The sequence below is a fragment of the Takifugu flavidus genome, chromosome 8, assembly GCF_003711565.1.
Source record: "Takifugu flavidus isolate HTHZ2018 chromosome 8, ASM371156v2, whole genome shotgun sequence".
Taxonomy (NCBI): Eukaryota; Metazoa; Chordata; class Actinopteri; order Tetraodontiformes; family Tetraodontidae; genus Takifugu; species Takifugu flavidus.
Genome location: NC_079527.1, coordinates 15,457,881 through 15,471,574, shown reverse-complemented (window position 1 = coordinate 15,471,574; position 13,694 = coordinate 15,457,881). Strand labels below are relative to the sequence as shown.

Below are 13,694 nucleotides of genomic sequence, written 5' to 3'. Positions count from 1 at the left end.
CTGATCCTTGTTGGAACAGAGGAGGGTTCCTGGAGGGGGCGTCTGGGAGAACGAGGCTTTAAGGTGAACCGGTGAACACAGAAAACACATGAACCCAGAAGCACCAGGGAGGAACATCCTGGTGGAGACCTGCCCCAGGTAGCTGTGGGCGTGGCCACCAGCCGGGTCCCTCCTGGTTCTCATTATGAAGCAGCAGTTCTGCCTCTCTCCCCCTCCCTCCCTCCCTCCTCCCCCCTCTCTCCCTCTCTCCCCCCTCTCCCTCCCTCCCTACCCCTCCTCCCCCCTCTCTCCCCCTTCCTCACTCCCTCCATCCTCCCCCCTTTCAACAGGTGGATCCCAGCAGGTGGATCCAAACAGGTGGATCCCAACAGGTGGATCCCAGCAGGTGGATCCCAGCAGGTGGATCCAAACAGGTGGATCCAAACAGGTGGATCCAAACAGGTGGATCCCAGCAGGTGGATCCAAACAGGTGGATCCCAACAGGTGGATCCCAGCAGGTGGATCCAAACAGGTGGATCCCAGCAGGTGGATCCCAGCAGGTGGATCCCAGCAGGTGTGTTTGGTTCCGCTGCACCTCCCACCAACCTCATCACTTGTGCTTCTTCTTCTTCTATTCTTCCCCAAACGATCATTTCTCAACTCTGTGAGTGTCTGAAGGTTCTGTTGCCGTGGCGACGGGATCACATTCCCCCTGTGACACGAAAACAAACTCATTTATTTCATCATTGCTGAGCTTCTGCAGCTGCTCCATACTGGGACAGAGGGTAAATGACTGGTTATACTGGGACTGAGAGGGTAAATGACTGGTTATACTGGGACAGAGAGCGTAAATGACTGGTTATACTGGGGCAGAGGGGGTAAATGACTGGTTATACTGGGACAGAGAGGGTAAATGACTGGTTATACTGGGGCAGAGGGGGTAAATGACTGGTTATACTGGGATAGAGAGGGTAAATGACTGGTTACTGGGACAGAGAGGCTAAATGACTGGTTATACTGGGACTGAGAGCGTAATGACTGGTTATACTGGACGAGAGCGTAAATGACTGGTTACTGGGACAGAGAGGGTAAATGACTGGTTATACTGGGACAGAGAGGCTAAATGACTGGTTATACTGGGACTGAGAGCGTAAATGACTGTTATACTGGGACAGAGAGGGTAAATGACTGGTTATACTGGGACAGAGAGGCTAAATGACTGGTTATACTGGGACTGAGAGCGTAAATGACTGGTTATACTGGGGCAGAGGGGGTAAATGACTGGTTATACTGGGACAGAGAGGGTAAATGACTGGTTATACTGGGACAGAGGGGGTAATAACTGGTTATACTGGGACAGAGGGTAAATGACTGGTTATACTGGGACAGAGAGGGTAAATGACTGGTTATACTGGGACAGAGGGGTAAATGACTGGTTATACTGGGACAGAGGGTAAATGACTGGTTATACTGGGACAGAGAGGGTAAATGACTGGTTATACTGGGACAGAGGGGGTAAATAACTGGTTATACTGGGACAGAGGGTAAATGACTGTTATACTGGGACAGAGGGGGTAAATAACTGGTTATACTGGGACAGAGAGGGTAAATCACTGGTTTATACTGGGACAGAGAGGGTAAATGACTGGTTATACTGGGACAGAGGGGGTAAATAACTGGTTATACTGGGACTGAGGGGGTAAATGACTGGTTATACTGGGACTGAGGGGGTAATAACTGGTTATACTGGGACAGAGGGTAAATGACTGGTTATACTGGGACAGAGGGTAAATGACTGGTTATACTGGGACAGAGGGTAATGACTGTTATACTGGGTTGCATGCAACTTGTTAATTTTATTTTTGTAAGTTTACGAGTGTTTTGACTGTTGGTTTGCAAAGGTTTTCAGTCCTAATCAGATGTTCATTACCGTTGGGGGTGTGATTGACCTGTTGGACAGGGGACGGCTGAGGACGCAGCCTCTGGACGGTGGACAGGACCCTCAGGACCCTCAGGACCTTCAGACCTTCAGGACCCTCAGGACCTTCAGGACCCTCAGGACCCTCAGGACCCTCAGGACCCTCAGGACCTTCAGGACCTTCAGGACCTTCAGGACCCTCAGGACTTCAGGACCCTCAGACCTTCAGGACCTTCAGGACCTTAAGGACCTTCAGGACCTTCAGGACCCTCAGGACCTTCAGGACCCTCAGGACCTTCAGGACCTTCAGGACCTTCAGGACCTTAAGGACCTTAAGGACCTTCAGGACCCTCAGGACCTTCAGGACCCTCAGGACCTTCAGGACCTTCAGGACCCTCAGGACCTTCAGGACCCTCAGGACCTTCAGGACCTTCAGGACCTTCAGGACCTTAAGGACCTAAGGACCTTCAGGACCCTCAGGACCTTCAGGACCTTAAGGACCCTCAGGACCCTCAGGACCCTCAGGACCTTCAGGACCCTCACGACCTTCAGGACCCTCAGGACCCTCAGGACCTTCAGGACCCTCAGGACCCTCAGGACCTTCAGGACCCTCAGGACCTTCAGGACCCTCAGGACCCTCAGGACCTTCAGGACCCTCAGGACCTTCAGCCTGGCCGACGCTCTGGTCATGTTTGGTGCGAATGATCAGCCTGCTGATGTGCTGGAGGCCTCATTGAGAAACATTGAGGGGGAAGAGAAGTGTGTGTGTGTGTGTGTGTGTGTGGTGTGTGTGTTGTGTGTGTGCGTGCGTGCGTGCGTGCGTGCGTGCGTGCGTGCGTGCGTGCGTGCGTGTGTGCGTGCGTGCGTGTGTGTGTGTGTGCATGCGTGCGTGTGTGTGTTCGTGATCTTTACTGCAGAACGACACGTCAGTCTGCTGCATTCAGGCGTCGTCCACCAATCAAATCCTGCTGCTACAATCTAATACTGTCGCTAATGAGCTTAAGTCAAAATAGAAATATTTTCCTCACAGCTGAGGGACACACACACACACACACACACACACACACACACACACACACACAGTAGAAATCCTGTTGCTGTGGGCTCCAGGAGATGTTTGCAAGTGCCCATTTTCATCAGCTTTGTCTGAGCTGATCCTTCGTCACACACTTGCCAGGATGAATCAGGTTCAACGCCGGCTGATTTTAAAACAAACACGGTTGATTTACACATCAAAGGCAGGACCTCCGTCGGGTGGAGACGGCCGGGGTCGAAGCTTTGAGGAAACGGCTCGTTTGGTCCGGGAGAATCCTCAGACCTGGATCAGAAGAGGCTCCAGGAGATGTGACACCAGCTTCCTCAGCGATTTCCTCATTCTCACACTTTTCTGCTGCACTTTGTGACAGGTGAGACGCCTGCTGCCTGGAGACAGGTGAGACACCTGCTGCCTGGAGACAGGTGAGACACCTGCTGCCTGGAGACAGGTGAGACATCTGCTGCCCGGAGACAGGTGAGACGCCTGCTGCCCGGAGACAGGTGAGACACCTGCTGCCCGGAGACAGGTGAGACACCTGCTGCCCGGAGACAGGTGAGACACCTGCTGCCCGGAGACAGGTGAGACGCCTGCTGCATCATCCATCCATCCATCCATCTATCCATCATCCATCCATCCATCCATCCATCATCCATCCATCCATCCATCATCCATCATCCATCCATCCATCATCCATCCATCCATCATCCATCCATCCATCCATCCATCCATCCATCCTCCATCCATCCATCCATCCATCCATCCATCATCCATCCATCCATCCATCCATCCAAACCTTAATATTTGATTTAGATCTTTCAGGTTTGGTTGGTTGTTCATGTCCAGGTTTATAATCACAGAGGGTCGTGGGTGCACAGGTTGCCTCTCACCATCATGGTAGCTGGTAAACAGCTGGGTCCAGACTGGGAATGATGGGAGCTCAGAGACCTGACAGTCGGAGCTCAGGGGAAAAAACCCCAACGGACAGTTTTCTGCAGGGAGCGGAGGAGCTCCTCAAACCTGAGAAAACAAGCCCCCACAGGCGGGGGCGGTGTGTGTGTGTGTGTGGTGTGTGTGTGTGTGTGTGTGTGTGTGTGGTGTGTTGTGTGTGTGTGTGTGTGTGTGTGTGTTGGGGGGTCAGAGATGCTACATGTGATGCAATATCTCTGCATTTATGTCACCTGAGGGCAGCTGTGACTCATTTCCATTAAAAATAACCCTTATTTAAAAGACACATTGTTAAATTTCTGAATTAACACAAAAACACAATAAACATTCATCAGTCTGTGACATTTAACACCGTTGCTAACAGGCTAATTTCAGTTGTTGGGAATATTGCAGTAGGTGCACATCTAAGGAAGCACACAGGCATGCATCACCATGGGAGGAGACATGCACAGACAGGAGCACAGACCAGTAGCACAGACCAGTAGCACAGACCAGTAGCACTGACCAGTAGCACTGACCAGTAGCACAGACCAGTAGCACTGACCAGTAGCACTGACCAGTAGCACAGACCAGTAGCACTGACCAGTAGCATTGAACAGGAGCACTGACCAGTAGCACTGACCAGTAGCACTGACCAGTAGCACAGACCAGTAGCACTGACCAGTAGCACTGACCAGTAGCATTGAACAGGAGCACTGACCAGTAGCACTGACCAGTAGCACTGACCAGTAGCACAGACCAGTAGCACAGACCAGTAGCACAGACCAGTAGGTGTCGTTTCTCATCCAAACACCCTGATATGACGACTTTGGTTCTGCACATTTATGCATTTCCGGGTCCCATGAAAATCTAAACTGGGCTTCTGAATCTCAGATCAAAGTAAAACATCAAAAACGTTTTCTTTGTTCACCGTGTCGGTAAGAATAAAGAAAACCAAGAATGAAGCTCCGCTTACAAAAACATGTTAGTGAGGAAGACGCATCGTTGCACTCATGCTCTGCATGCTCGGCTGCTGCGTGTGTGTCAGCACGCGTGTGTGTGTGCGTGCGTGCGTGCGCGCGTGCGTGCGTGTGTGTGGGTGTTTTCATCCCCTCGGATGAGCTCACACGGCTGAGGATGCTGCTGGGAGCATGAGTCCTGACCGAGAGGAGTATGACATGGTCTGTCAGAGAGCCGTGACCCTGATTGTTGACCTCTGCCTCCACAACAGCACGCTGCTGGACCAGGACACGTGTCAGGACTACCTCCTGCTGCTGTCCAGCCACAGCCCCCACCACCAGCACCCAGGTAGGAGACTCCTCAACTTCTGACGTGCACTTTCCTGCTCTGCCTGCTCAGCGCTTCTTCTCGGTAAAGCTGGTGCGTGTGTGTGTGTGTGTGTGTGTGTGTTTCAGAGGGTTTGGGCTTTGCTAACACCTGCACATTGACACAGCTTCTATTCAACCTGATCGTGGTCTTTGATGAGTTTCCGACTGTCGCACTGCCTCAGCGTGTGTGAATGTTCCGCTGTGTGTAGCAGCAGATGTCACCCAGCTGTTGTAGCTGTTGATTGTCGTTATTAACGTGCATCATTTCTTCTGCTCCGACGTCTCTGTGATGTAGACGTGGGGCTTGTTCGTGGTTATTTTGGAGTTCCTGGTGAAAGAGGAGCGTTGGGGGATGATTCATGTCAGCCGAGGCTGTCCTGGCCACTCAGGCTCGGGGAGAACGGAGCAACCTTTGGGTTTTTTTTCACAAACTTTAACGCTTGAGTGAACAAACGCAGCAGCGCTGAGACATTTGTTACGTCCAGATTTGGGTTCAAGTTCATGATCGTGCTCTCTTTCAGAAGAACCGTGTTTCAGACGAGAGAATCTTTCCAGTTTCTCTACACGTGTGAAAAACTCAGCCATTTTTCCGAATTTCTCCGGGGTTGTTGTGAGTCCACCAGTTGTGCGTCTGCAGAGGGAAATGTGGAAATATGGTCTGTGGCTGTTGTCATGGAGCACTTCTTGTGCAGAAAGTTCATGTCACACCAAACCTGAACAAATCCGCTGTCACGTCGCATCAGCCTCAGCAGAAGAATCGAACGTACATCACGGCGCCGCTGGCAGCTGCGACTGAGCTGTGGGGACATTAAATGCCATCGCGTGTTTGTGTTGCTGTTGATGTAAATGACTTTTGCCATGTGGAGGCTAAAGACAAGCTGCTTCTCCTGATGGGGGGGCGGGAATAGAACAGCGTAGAACAGGTTCAAGTAGAAACAGATCAAAGACTTGGATGGATGGATTGATTCTAGGACTGATCAGCTGTTTTCAGACTTTTGGGCTGTTCTCCGACTGTCCAGCTGTTCTCCGACTGTTCAGCTGTTCTCTGACTGTTCAGCTGTTCTCCATCTGTTCAGCTGTTCTCTGACTGTTCAGCTGTTCTCCGACTGTCCAGCTGTTCTCTGACTGTTCAGCTGTTCTCCGACTGTCCAGCTGTTCTCCAGCTGTTCAGCTGTTCTCCGACTGTCCAGCTGTTCTCCAACTGTTCAGCTGTTCTCTGACTGTTCAGCTGTTCTCCGACTGTCCAGCTGTTCTCCGACTGTTCAGCTGTTCTCTAAATGTTCAGCTGTTCTCCAACTGTTCAGTTGTTCTCTGACTGTTCAGCTGTTCTCTGACTGTTCAGCTGTTCTCTACCTGTTCAGCTGTTCTCAGACTGTTCAGCTGTTCTCCATCTGTTCAGCTGTTCTCCGACTGTCCAGCTGTTCTCCAACTGTTCAGCTGTTCTCCAACTGTTCAGCTGTTCTCCGACTGTTCAGCTGTTCTCCGACTGTTCAGCTGTTCTCCGACTGTTCAGCTGTTCTCTGACTGTTCAGCTGTTCTCCAACTGTTCAGTTGTTCTCCGACTGTTCAGTTGTTCTCTGACTGTTCAGTTGTTCTCTGACTGTTCAGCTGTTCTCCATCTGTTCAGCTGTTCTCAGACTGTTCAGCTGTTCTCTGACTGTCCAGCTGTTCTCTGACTGTCCAGCTGTTCTCTGGCTGTTCAGTTGTTCTCTGACTGTTCAGTTGTTCTCCAATCGTTCAGCTGTTCTCTGACTGTTCAGCTTCTATCTGACTGTTCAGCTGTTCTCCAACTGTTGTCAGCCTGGTTCTCTTGTCAGTTATCCATCTATTTGGAGGCGTTGAGAACACCAGTGTCTATCTTCCCTGTGGTGTCACCAATAACAAAGCAAATAAACCCATTTGCATTGTGCAGCAGCAGCAGCAACAACAGCAACAGCAGCAACAGTAGCAACAGTAGCAGCAACAGCAGCAGCAGCAGCAACAGCAGCAACAGTAGCAACAGCAGCAGCACAACAGCAGCAGCAACAGTAGCAGCAGCAGCAACAGTATCAACAGCAGCAGCAGCAGCAGCAACAGTAGCAGCAGCAGCAACAGTAGCAGCAGCAGCAGCAACAGTATCAACAGCAGCAGCAGCAACAGTAGCAGCAGCAACAGTAGCAGCAGCAGCAACAACAGCAGTAGCAACAGCAGCAGCAGCAGCAGCAGCAGCAACAGTAGCAGCAGCAGCAACAACAGCAGTAGCAACAGCAGCTACAGCAGCAGCAACAGCAGCAGCAGCAGCAACAGCAGCAGCAGCAGCAACAGTAGCAGCAGCAACAGTAGCAGCAGCAACAGCAGCAGCAGCAGCAGCAGCAACAGTAGCAACAGCAGCAACAGCAGCAACAGTAGCAACAGCAGCAACAGCAGCAACAGTAGCAACAGCAGCAGCACAGCAGCAGCAGCAACAGTAGCAACAGCAGCAGCAGCAACAGTAGCAACAGTAGCAACAGCAGCAACAGTAGCAACAGCAGCAACAGCAGCAACAGTAGCAACAGCAGCAACAGCAGCAACAGTAGCAACAGCAGCAACAGCAGCAACAGTAGCAACAGCAGCAACAGCAGCAGCAGCAACAGTAGCAACAGCAGCAACAGCAGCAGCAGCAACAGTAGCAACAACAGCAGTAGCAACAGTAGCAACAGTAGCAACAGTAGCATTCAGCCGTTATTTCCTGTTGCGGATGAATTCCTCACAAATGTGAAATCGATTATGATAAATCTTGTCAGGCACATGAATCCTGGCAGGTTCGCTGGGCTGCAGCTGCCTGGATCCACCGGCGTTTCCATCATCAGCTGAAGGAATTTATTGTGATCAACAGTCGCTGGTCTGGACCACCTGCTGGGATCAGCTGCGTGTAATAAAGGAAGGTCTGAGACCATCTCCTCTCTTCTCTCTCCATCTTTCCCAACGCCCACCTGTGAGCCAGGAGACTGTTGTCATCCCAACGTTACCATATTGTGTGAATTAGGTACTTTCATCACACAAAAACAATGAAATCTCAGAAAATTCCTTCTGTTTATTGCACTGTACAAAATGTGAGGGGTGAAAACAGTGTCAGAAGCCACCTTTCATGAAGAAAGATTGCATTTATTGGTAGATTTTAGCTAGCTTAGACAAGACTGCTCCTTCATTATCAGCTGCAGCTTCAGCTTGGTGGGAACCAGAAGTGATGAGTTCCTTCTTTCATCACATTATTTCTCACCTGGAAGGTTTATTAACTGACCTCCGCTCACGTGGTCTGTGCCGCTCCGCAGCGAAGCTGCAGGTCAACATACAACGCAGGAAAACAAGAAGATTAAATTAAGCACACGGTGGAGACGAGAAGCAGCTTTTAATAATTCATCTCTTTTATTGAGGCAACATTTCAGCCTCGTCTGTGGGTGAGATCACAAAAATGCCTAAACAGAATGAGCAATTCCATATTTAAGGACATTTAACCAACATTTTCCTTTTCACTCTAAAAAGATGATGTTCAGAGACGAGTTCTCAGATCTCCCAAAAGTGACTCGACCACAAACCTGCGACCTTTCCCACGGTGCCCTTTTCACTGGCAAACACGAATATCTGTGAGGATGGAAGGAAGCGCAGGTTCTTGGTTCGTGGACGACGTTGTGATCTGAACATTTCTCCTTCAGGAACCGGAGTTGTGGCGCTGCAGGTTCTGTTGAAGCATCAGTGGGACGCTGCTCTTTCCTGCTCTCATTGTTCTCTTGAGCCGTTCAGGTGGGTCAAACCGAGTCAGAACCGATGATGGTCTGGAGACCCAAGATAAGAGCTGAGCATCAGCCTTCATCGCGTTCCAGCCGCAGGAACCAACCCTGGGAATGCTGCAGGTGACACCACCTCCCTGAAGGGGCGGACACATTACCGCTATTAGTGACAACAACGGTGGGGGCAGGAGCCTCAGGAAGCCTGCTGAGATGCCCCCTCCACTCATGAACGAATCGAGCCTGAGCCAGCAGCACAAGGAGCGCTGATGGAGCACAGGTAGAGGGTCGGAGGTCCAGCCCCAGACGTTCCTCAGCATGAACAGGTCTGAGAAGGTGCTGAGAAGGTCCCAGAGCGCTCTGTCACCATGGAGACCAAGCACATGGAGCTGATGAGGATGGTCACATCCAGCAGAACATCGGAGGTCCGGCTGATCGCAACACATCCATGTTTCAGCTGCAGCTCCGAGTGGAGGACATGAGGTCCGACACAGAGGTGCAGCCTGCAGCGATGAAGAGGAGGCCGACGAAGAGGAGGCAGATGAAGAGGAGGCCGATGAAGAGGAGGCAGATGAAGATGAGGCCGATGAAGATGAGGCAGATGAAGAGGAGGCAGATGAAGATGAGGCCGATGAAGAGGAGGCTGATGAAGAGGAGTCCGACGAAGATGAGGCAGATGAAGAGGAGGCCGACGAAGAGGAGGCCGATGAAGAGGAGGCCGACGAAGAGGAGGTTGATGAAGATGAGGCCGATGAAGAGGAGTCCGACGAAGATGAGGCTGATGAAGAGGAGGCAGATGAAGATGAGGCCGACGAAGAGGAGGTTGATGAAGAGGAGGCAGATGAAGAGGAGGCTGATGAAGAGGAGGCTGATGAAGAGGAGGCCGATGAAGAGGAGGCAGATGAAGAGGAGGTTGATGAAGAAGAGGCAGATGAAGAGGAGGTCGACGAAGAGGAGGCAGATGAAGAGGAGGCTGATGAAGAGGAGGCTGATGAAGAGGAGGTCGACGAAGAGGAGGCAGATGAAGAGGAGGCCGATGAAGAGGAGGCTGATGAAGAGGAGGCCGATGAAGAGGAGGTTGATGAAGATGAGGCAGATGAAGAGGAGGCTGATGAAGAGGAGGCTGATGAAGAGGAGGCCGATGAAGAGGAGGCTGATGAAGAGGAGGGCGGCTGCTTCGGGGTTCTGGATCTCCAGGACCTGAACACCATCACTGAGGAATTCTGCTGCTGAAGATGTTTCCTCATAATTTATTTAAGTTCAGACAAGGAGACAAATATCAGCTGTGTGTGTGTGTGTGTGTGTGTGTGTGTGTGTGTGTGTGTGTGTGTGTGTGTGTGGTGTGTGTCAGATTTGATCATTTCCTGGAATCTGTGCTACTTCCTATATTTTACACTTTCACTTATGTTGCCATTAACGATCGCCTCAGGAAACATGATCTTGGGAGGAGGGTGAAATAACAACTGTCAAAAGATCCGTGTGTGTGTGTGTGTGTGGTGTGTGTGTGTGTTATATTTTATATTTTTCATTATTTGTTTTCCTTCTTTTTCACTGAACACTAAAAACTGCAGCACTGAAGGAACACACACACACACACCACACACACACACAACACACACACACACACGCACGCACACACACACACACACACACACACACACACACAACACACACACACACACGCACGCACACACACACACACGCACACACACACACACACGCACACACACACACACACACACACACACACACCTGCAGCAGGACCCTGAGAGACGGTTCCTGCTGCATCAGCGTCCTCTTCTATCAACCGTTTGAGTTGATTCTAGCAGAACTGTGTCTGCAGGCGTCTCCTCCCCGTCCACCCCTGGTCCATCCTGTTAGGACAGGTATGACTGTGGACACGGTCTGGACAGGCTGGACCAGCGTCACCAGCAGGTCAGACCCGTCCACCCCTGGTCCATCCTGATTGGACAGGTATGACTGTGGACACGGTCTGGGACAGGCTGGACCAGCGTCACCAGCAGGTCAGACCCGTCCACCCCTGGTCCATCCTGATTGGACAGGCATGACTGTGGACACGGTCTGGGACAGGCTGGACCAGCGTCACCAGCAGGTCAGACCCACCCACCCCTGGTCCATCCTGTTAGGACAGGTATGACTGTGGACACGGTCTGGGACAGGCTGGACCAGCGTCACCAGCAGGTCAGACCCGTCCACCCCTGGTCCATCCTGTTAGGACAGGTATGACTGTGGACACGGTCTGGGACAGGCTGGACCAGCGTCACCAGCAGGTCAGACCCGCCCACGCCGCTCAGCTCTGGCGTGTGTGTAAACACCTCCGGCAGCTGTTAATTCCTCCCCCGCTGGATCATTGACGAGCTAATCCCCGTCCCAGCGTGTAAGGAAGGCGGGGGCTGAGCATGCTGGGAAATGAACCGGCTCCCTGAGCGATGGCGTGGAGCTGTGTTTGGATGGGAACTGACGGGGGAGTGGCGGCGCCGACCTCTGACACCAACCTGCTCCAGCTGAGGCCTCAGGTGCTAACTGGCCCGGTGATACCGGATCCATGTCACATGACTGCATTAAGATTCCGGTTCGTTCCAGCAGGCAGGAATGTCACTGATACCTAAGAGGGTTTATTAAAACCACTTAAAGCACATGATCAGGTGACCACAGATCCCAGTGAATCCCACAGGTGAACCTCGAGTGGCTGCAGCCTGTTGAGGTTCTGATGCTCCACTGGCTGTTCTGGCCGGCCCGGTTCTTCCATCAGAGCAGTGAAACAATCCGTTCATACTTAAGTTCCGCGCTTCGCTGCATTTTAGGCAACAATCAGAACAAATGGCAAGTTTAGCAACAAAGAAGCAGATTTGGTGCAGCTAGCAGCAGTTAGCGGCTAACTCACAGCCGCGACCAGCAGCTACTGATCAACACCTACTTATGCTGGAGGGGGGCGGAGCTATAGTTATCATGAGGGGGCGGGGCTATAGTTATCATGAGGGGGCGGAGCTATAGTTATCGGGAGGGGGCGGTGCTAGAGTTATCGGGAGGGGGCGGAGCTAGAGTTATCGGGAGGGGGCGGAGCTAGAGTTATCAGGAGGGGGCGGAGCTAGAGTTATCAGGAGGGGGCGGGACTAGAGTTATCGTGAGGGGGCGGAGCTAGAGTTATCAGGAGGGGGCGGGACTAGAGTTATCGTGAATGGGCGGAGCTAGAGTTATCAGGAGGGCGGGGCTAGAGTTATGAATAACTCCAGCAAATGAAGCTTATTAGCGCTTGATTCCCGCTTGAGAAACAAACAAATGTTCTTTATGCTTCTGAACACATGAAGTCACATGATTGACAGCTGATCTTTTCCCAAAGGAGCAGAGCGGAAAGGTGATATATCTGGATCGATACTGACCCGCTCATATCCCGGATCATTTTCCATGATTTTGGTAAAATGTGCGGATGCACTTCGGCTGTGAGTGAATCTGGAGACGTTTGTGCAGCAGAGCTGCCGCTTCTGACGTCTCCTGACCTGGTTTTGTCCACTGTGACGTCACGGCCGCTGCTGCTTCACCCACTTTTTACTTTTGTGCTCTTTTCAGCGGAGCAGCACCGTTAAAAAAGCCCCCGGGGAACCTTTGCTCTTCACAGACGCAGCAGACAAAGAACACATGTGCTGCTTCTGAGACGCCATCTTCAGCCCAAAAACAGAGGTCCACGGTGTCCAGCAGACCTTTGTCCCGGTTCTGGGGGGGTCCGGTTCTGGGGGGGTCAGTTTCTGGGTCTGAAGGGTGTCTGAGCCTGGTTCTGTGGACGTGTTGGGTCACCTGTTTCCTCCAGGTCACATCCCGTCGGTCAGCTGACTGCACCTCCTGTGTCACGCAGCGTTAATGCTGGGATGTTGGCGGGTTCCAGCACCCGCAGGCTGCAGTGGTGGATTATGGGTATGTTCTTTGATGGACGTTCAGGGATTGTTCCGCTCACACATGCTGGATTTGATCATCGCTGCTGAAGAAGGAAAATGACAGCGATGTAATTCTGCATCAGGTTAAGCTTCTTACGGATGTTGATGTAGTGGCAGGCAGACAGGCAGGCAGACAGACAGACAGACAGGCAGGCAGACAGGCAGGCAGGCAGGCAGACAGACAGGCAGGCAGACAGGCAGACAGGCAGGCAGGCAGGCAGGCAGGCAGGCAGGCACGCAGGCAGACAGACAGGCAGGCAGACAGACAGACAGGCAGGCAGACAGGCAGACAGGCAGGCAGACAGACAGGCAGACAGACAGGCAGGCAGGCAGGCAGACAGACAGGCTGTAATCAAACCAGAACCATGTAACCATGTAAACACACTGACTGAAGCACATTTGCACATGCGGTTACCGCAGTGACGGTAACCGCGGCGATGAGGGAGATGAGGGAGGACTTTGGGGGTCTGATCGGTTTATGTAGAACAGAATATTCCCGCTCCTCTGCAGGCTGATGCTGGAGCTCCACTCACACATGTTCTCAGCCTCCAGGAGGACCTGGAGCTCCTCCCTGGGCGCATGTGTGAGTGGTGCATCGAGCTGCAGCTTTTCCCCCATCAACGCACTTCCTCTGAGCCGCCGCAGCGCTTCACATGCAGCCAACGTCCATCTACGCCTCTTTGTCCGGGTCCAATTGGTGCTGAGGTTCTTCTGCAGCCTGTGGCCACAGAAGCGCCTCTGCGGAGGAGCCGCCTGTTACCGACCTGATGCTAATCTAGATAGAGGGGAGGCTGGAGGGGGGCCGCACGCTCTCCT

General features: G+C 52.2%; 1 protein-coding gene across 2 annotated transcripts in view; it reads left to right on the top strand.

The window, feature by feature from the left end:
- Positions 1-4,975: 4,975 nt before the first annotated feature.
- syt6a (synaptotagmin VIa) overlaps positions 4,976-13,694 on the top strand; it is a 22,731-nt gene continuing 14,012 nt past the window's right edge. For both annotated transcript variants that reach the window (XR_008951905.1, XM_057042181.1), the window contains exon 1: positions 4,976-5,165. Coding sequence is in view for 1 of the 2 variants with exons in the window: in XM_057042181.1 (XP_056898161.1) it covers positions 5,009-5,165 (157 nt within the window). In the remaining variant the exon portion in view is untranslated. The remainder of the gene's footprint in view (positions 5,166-13,694) is intronic.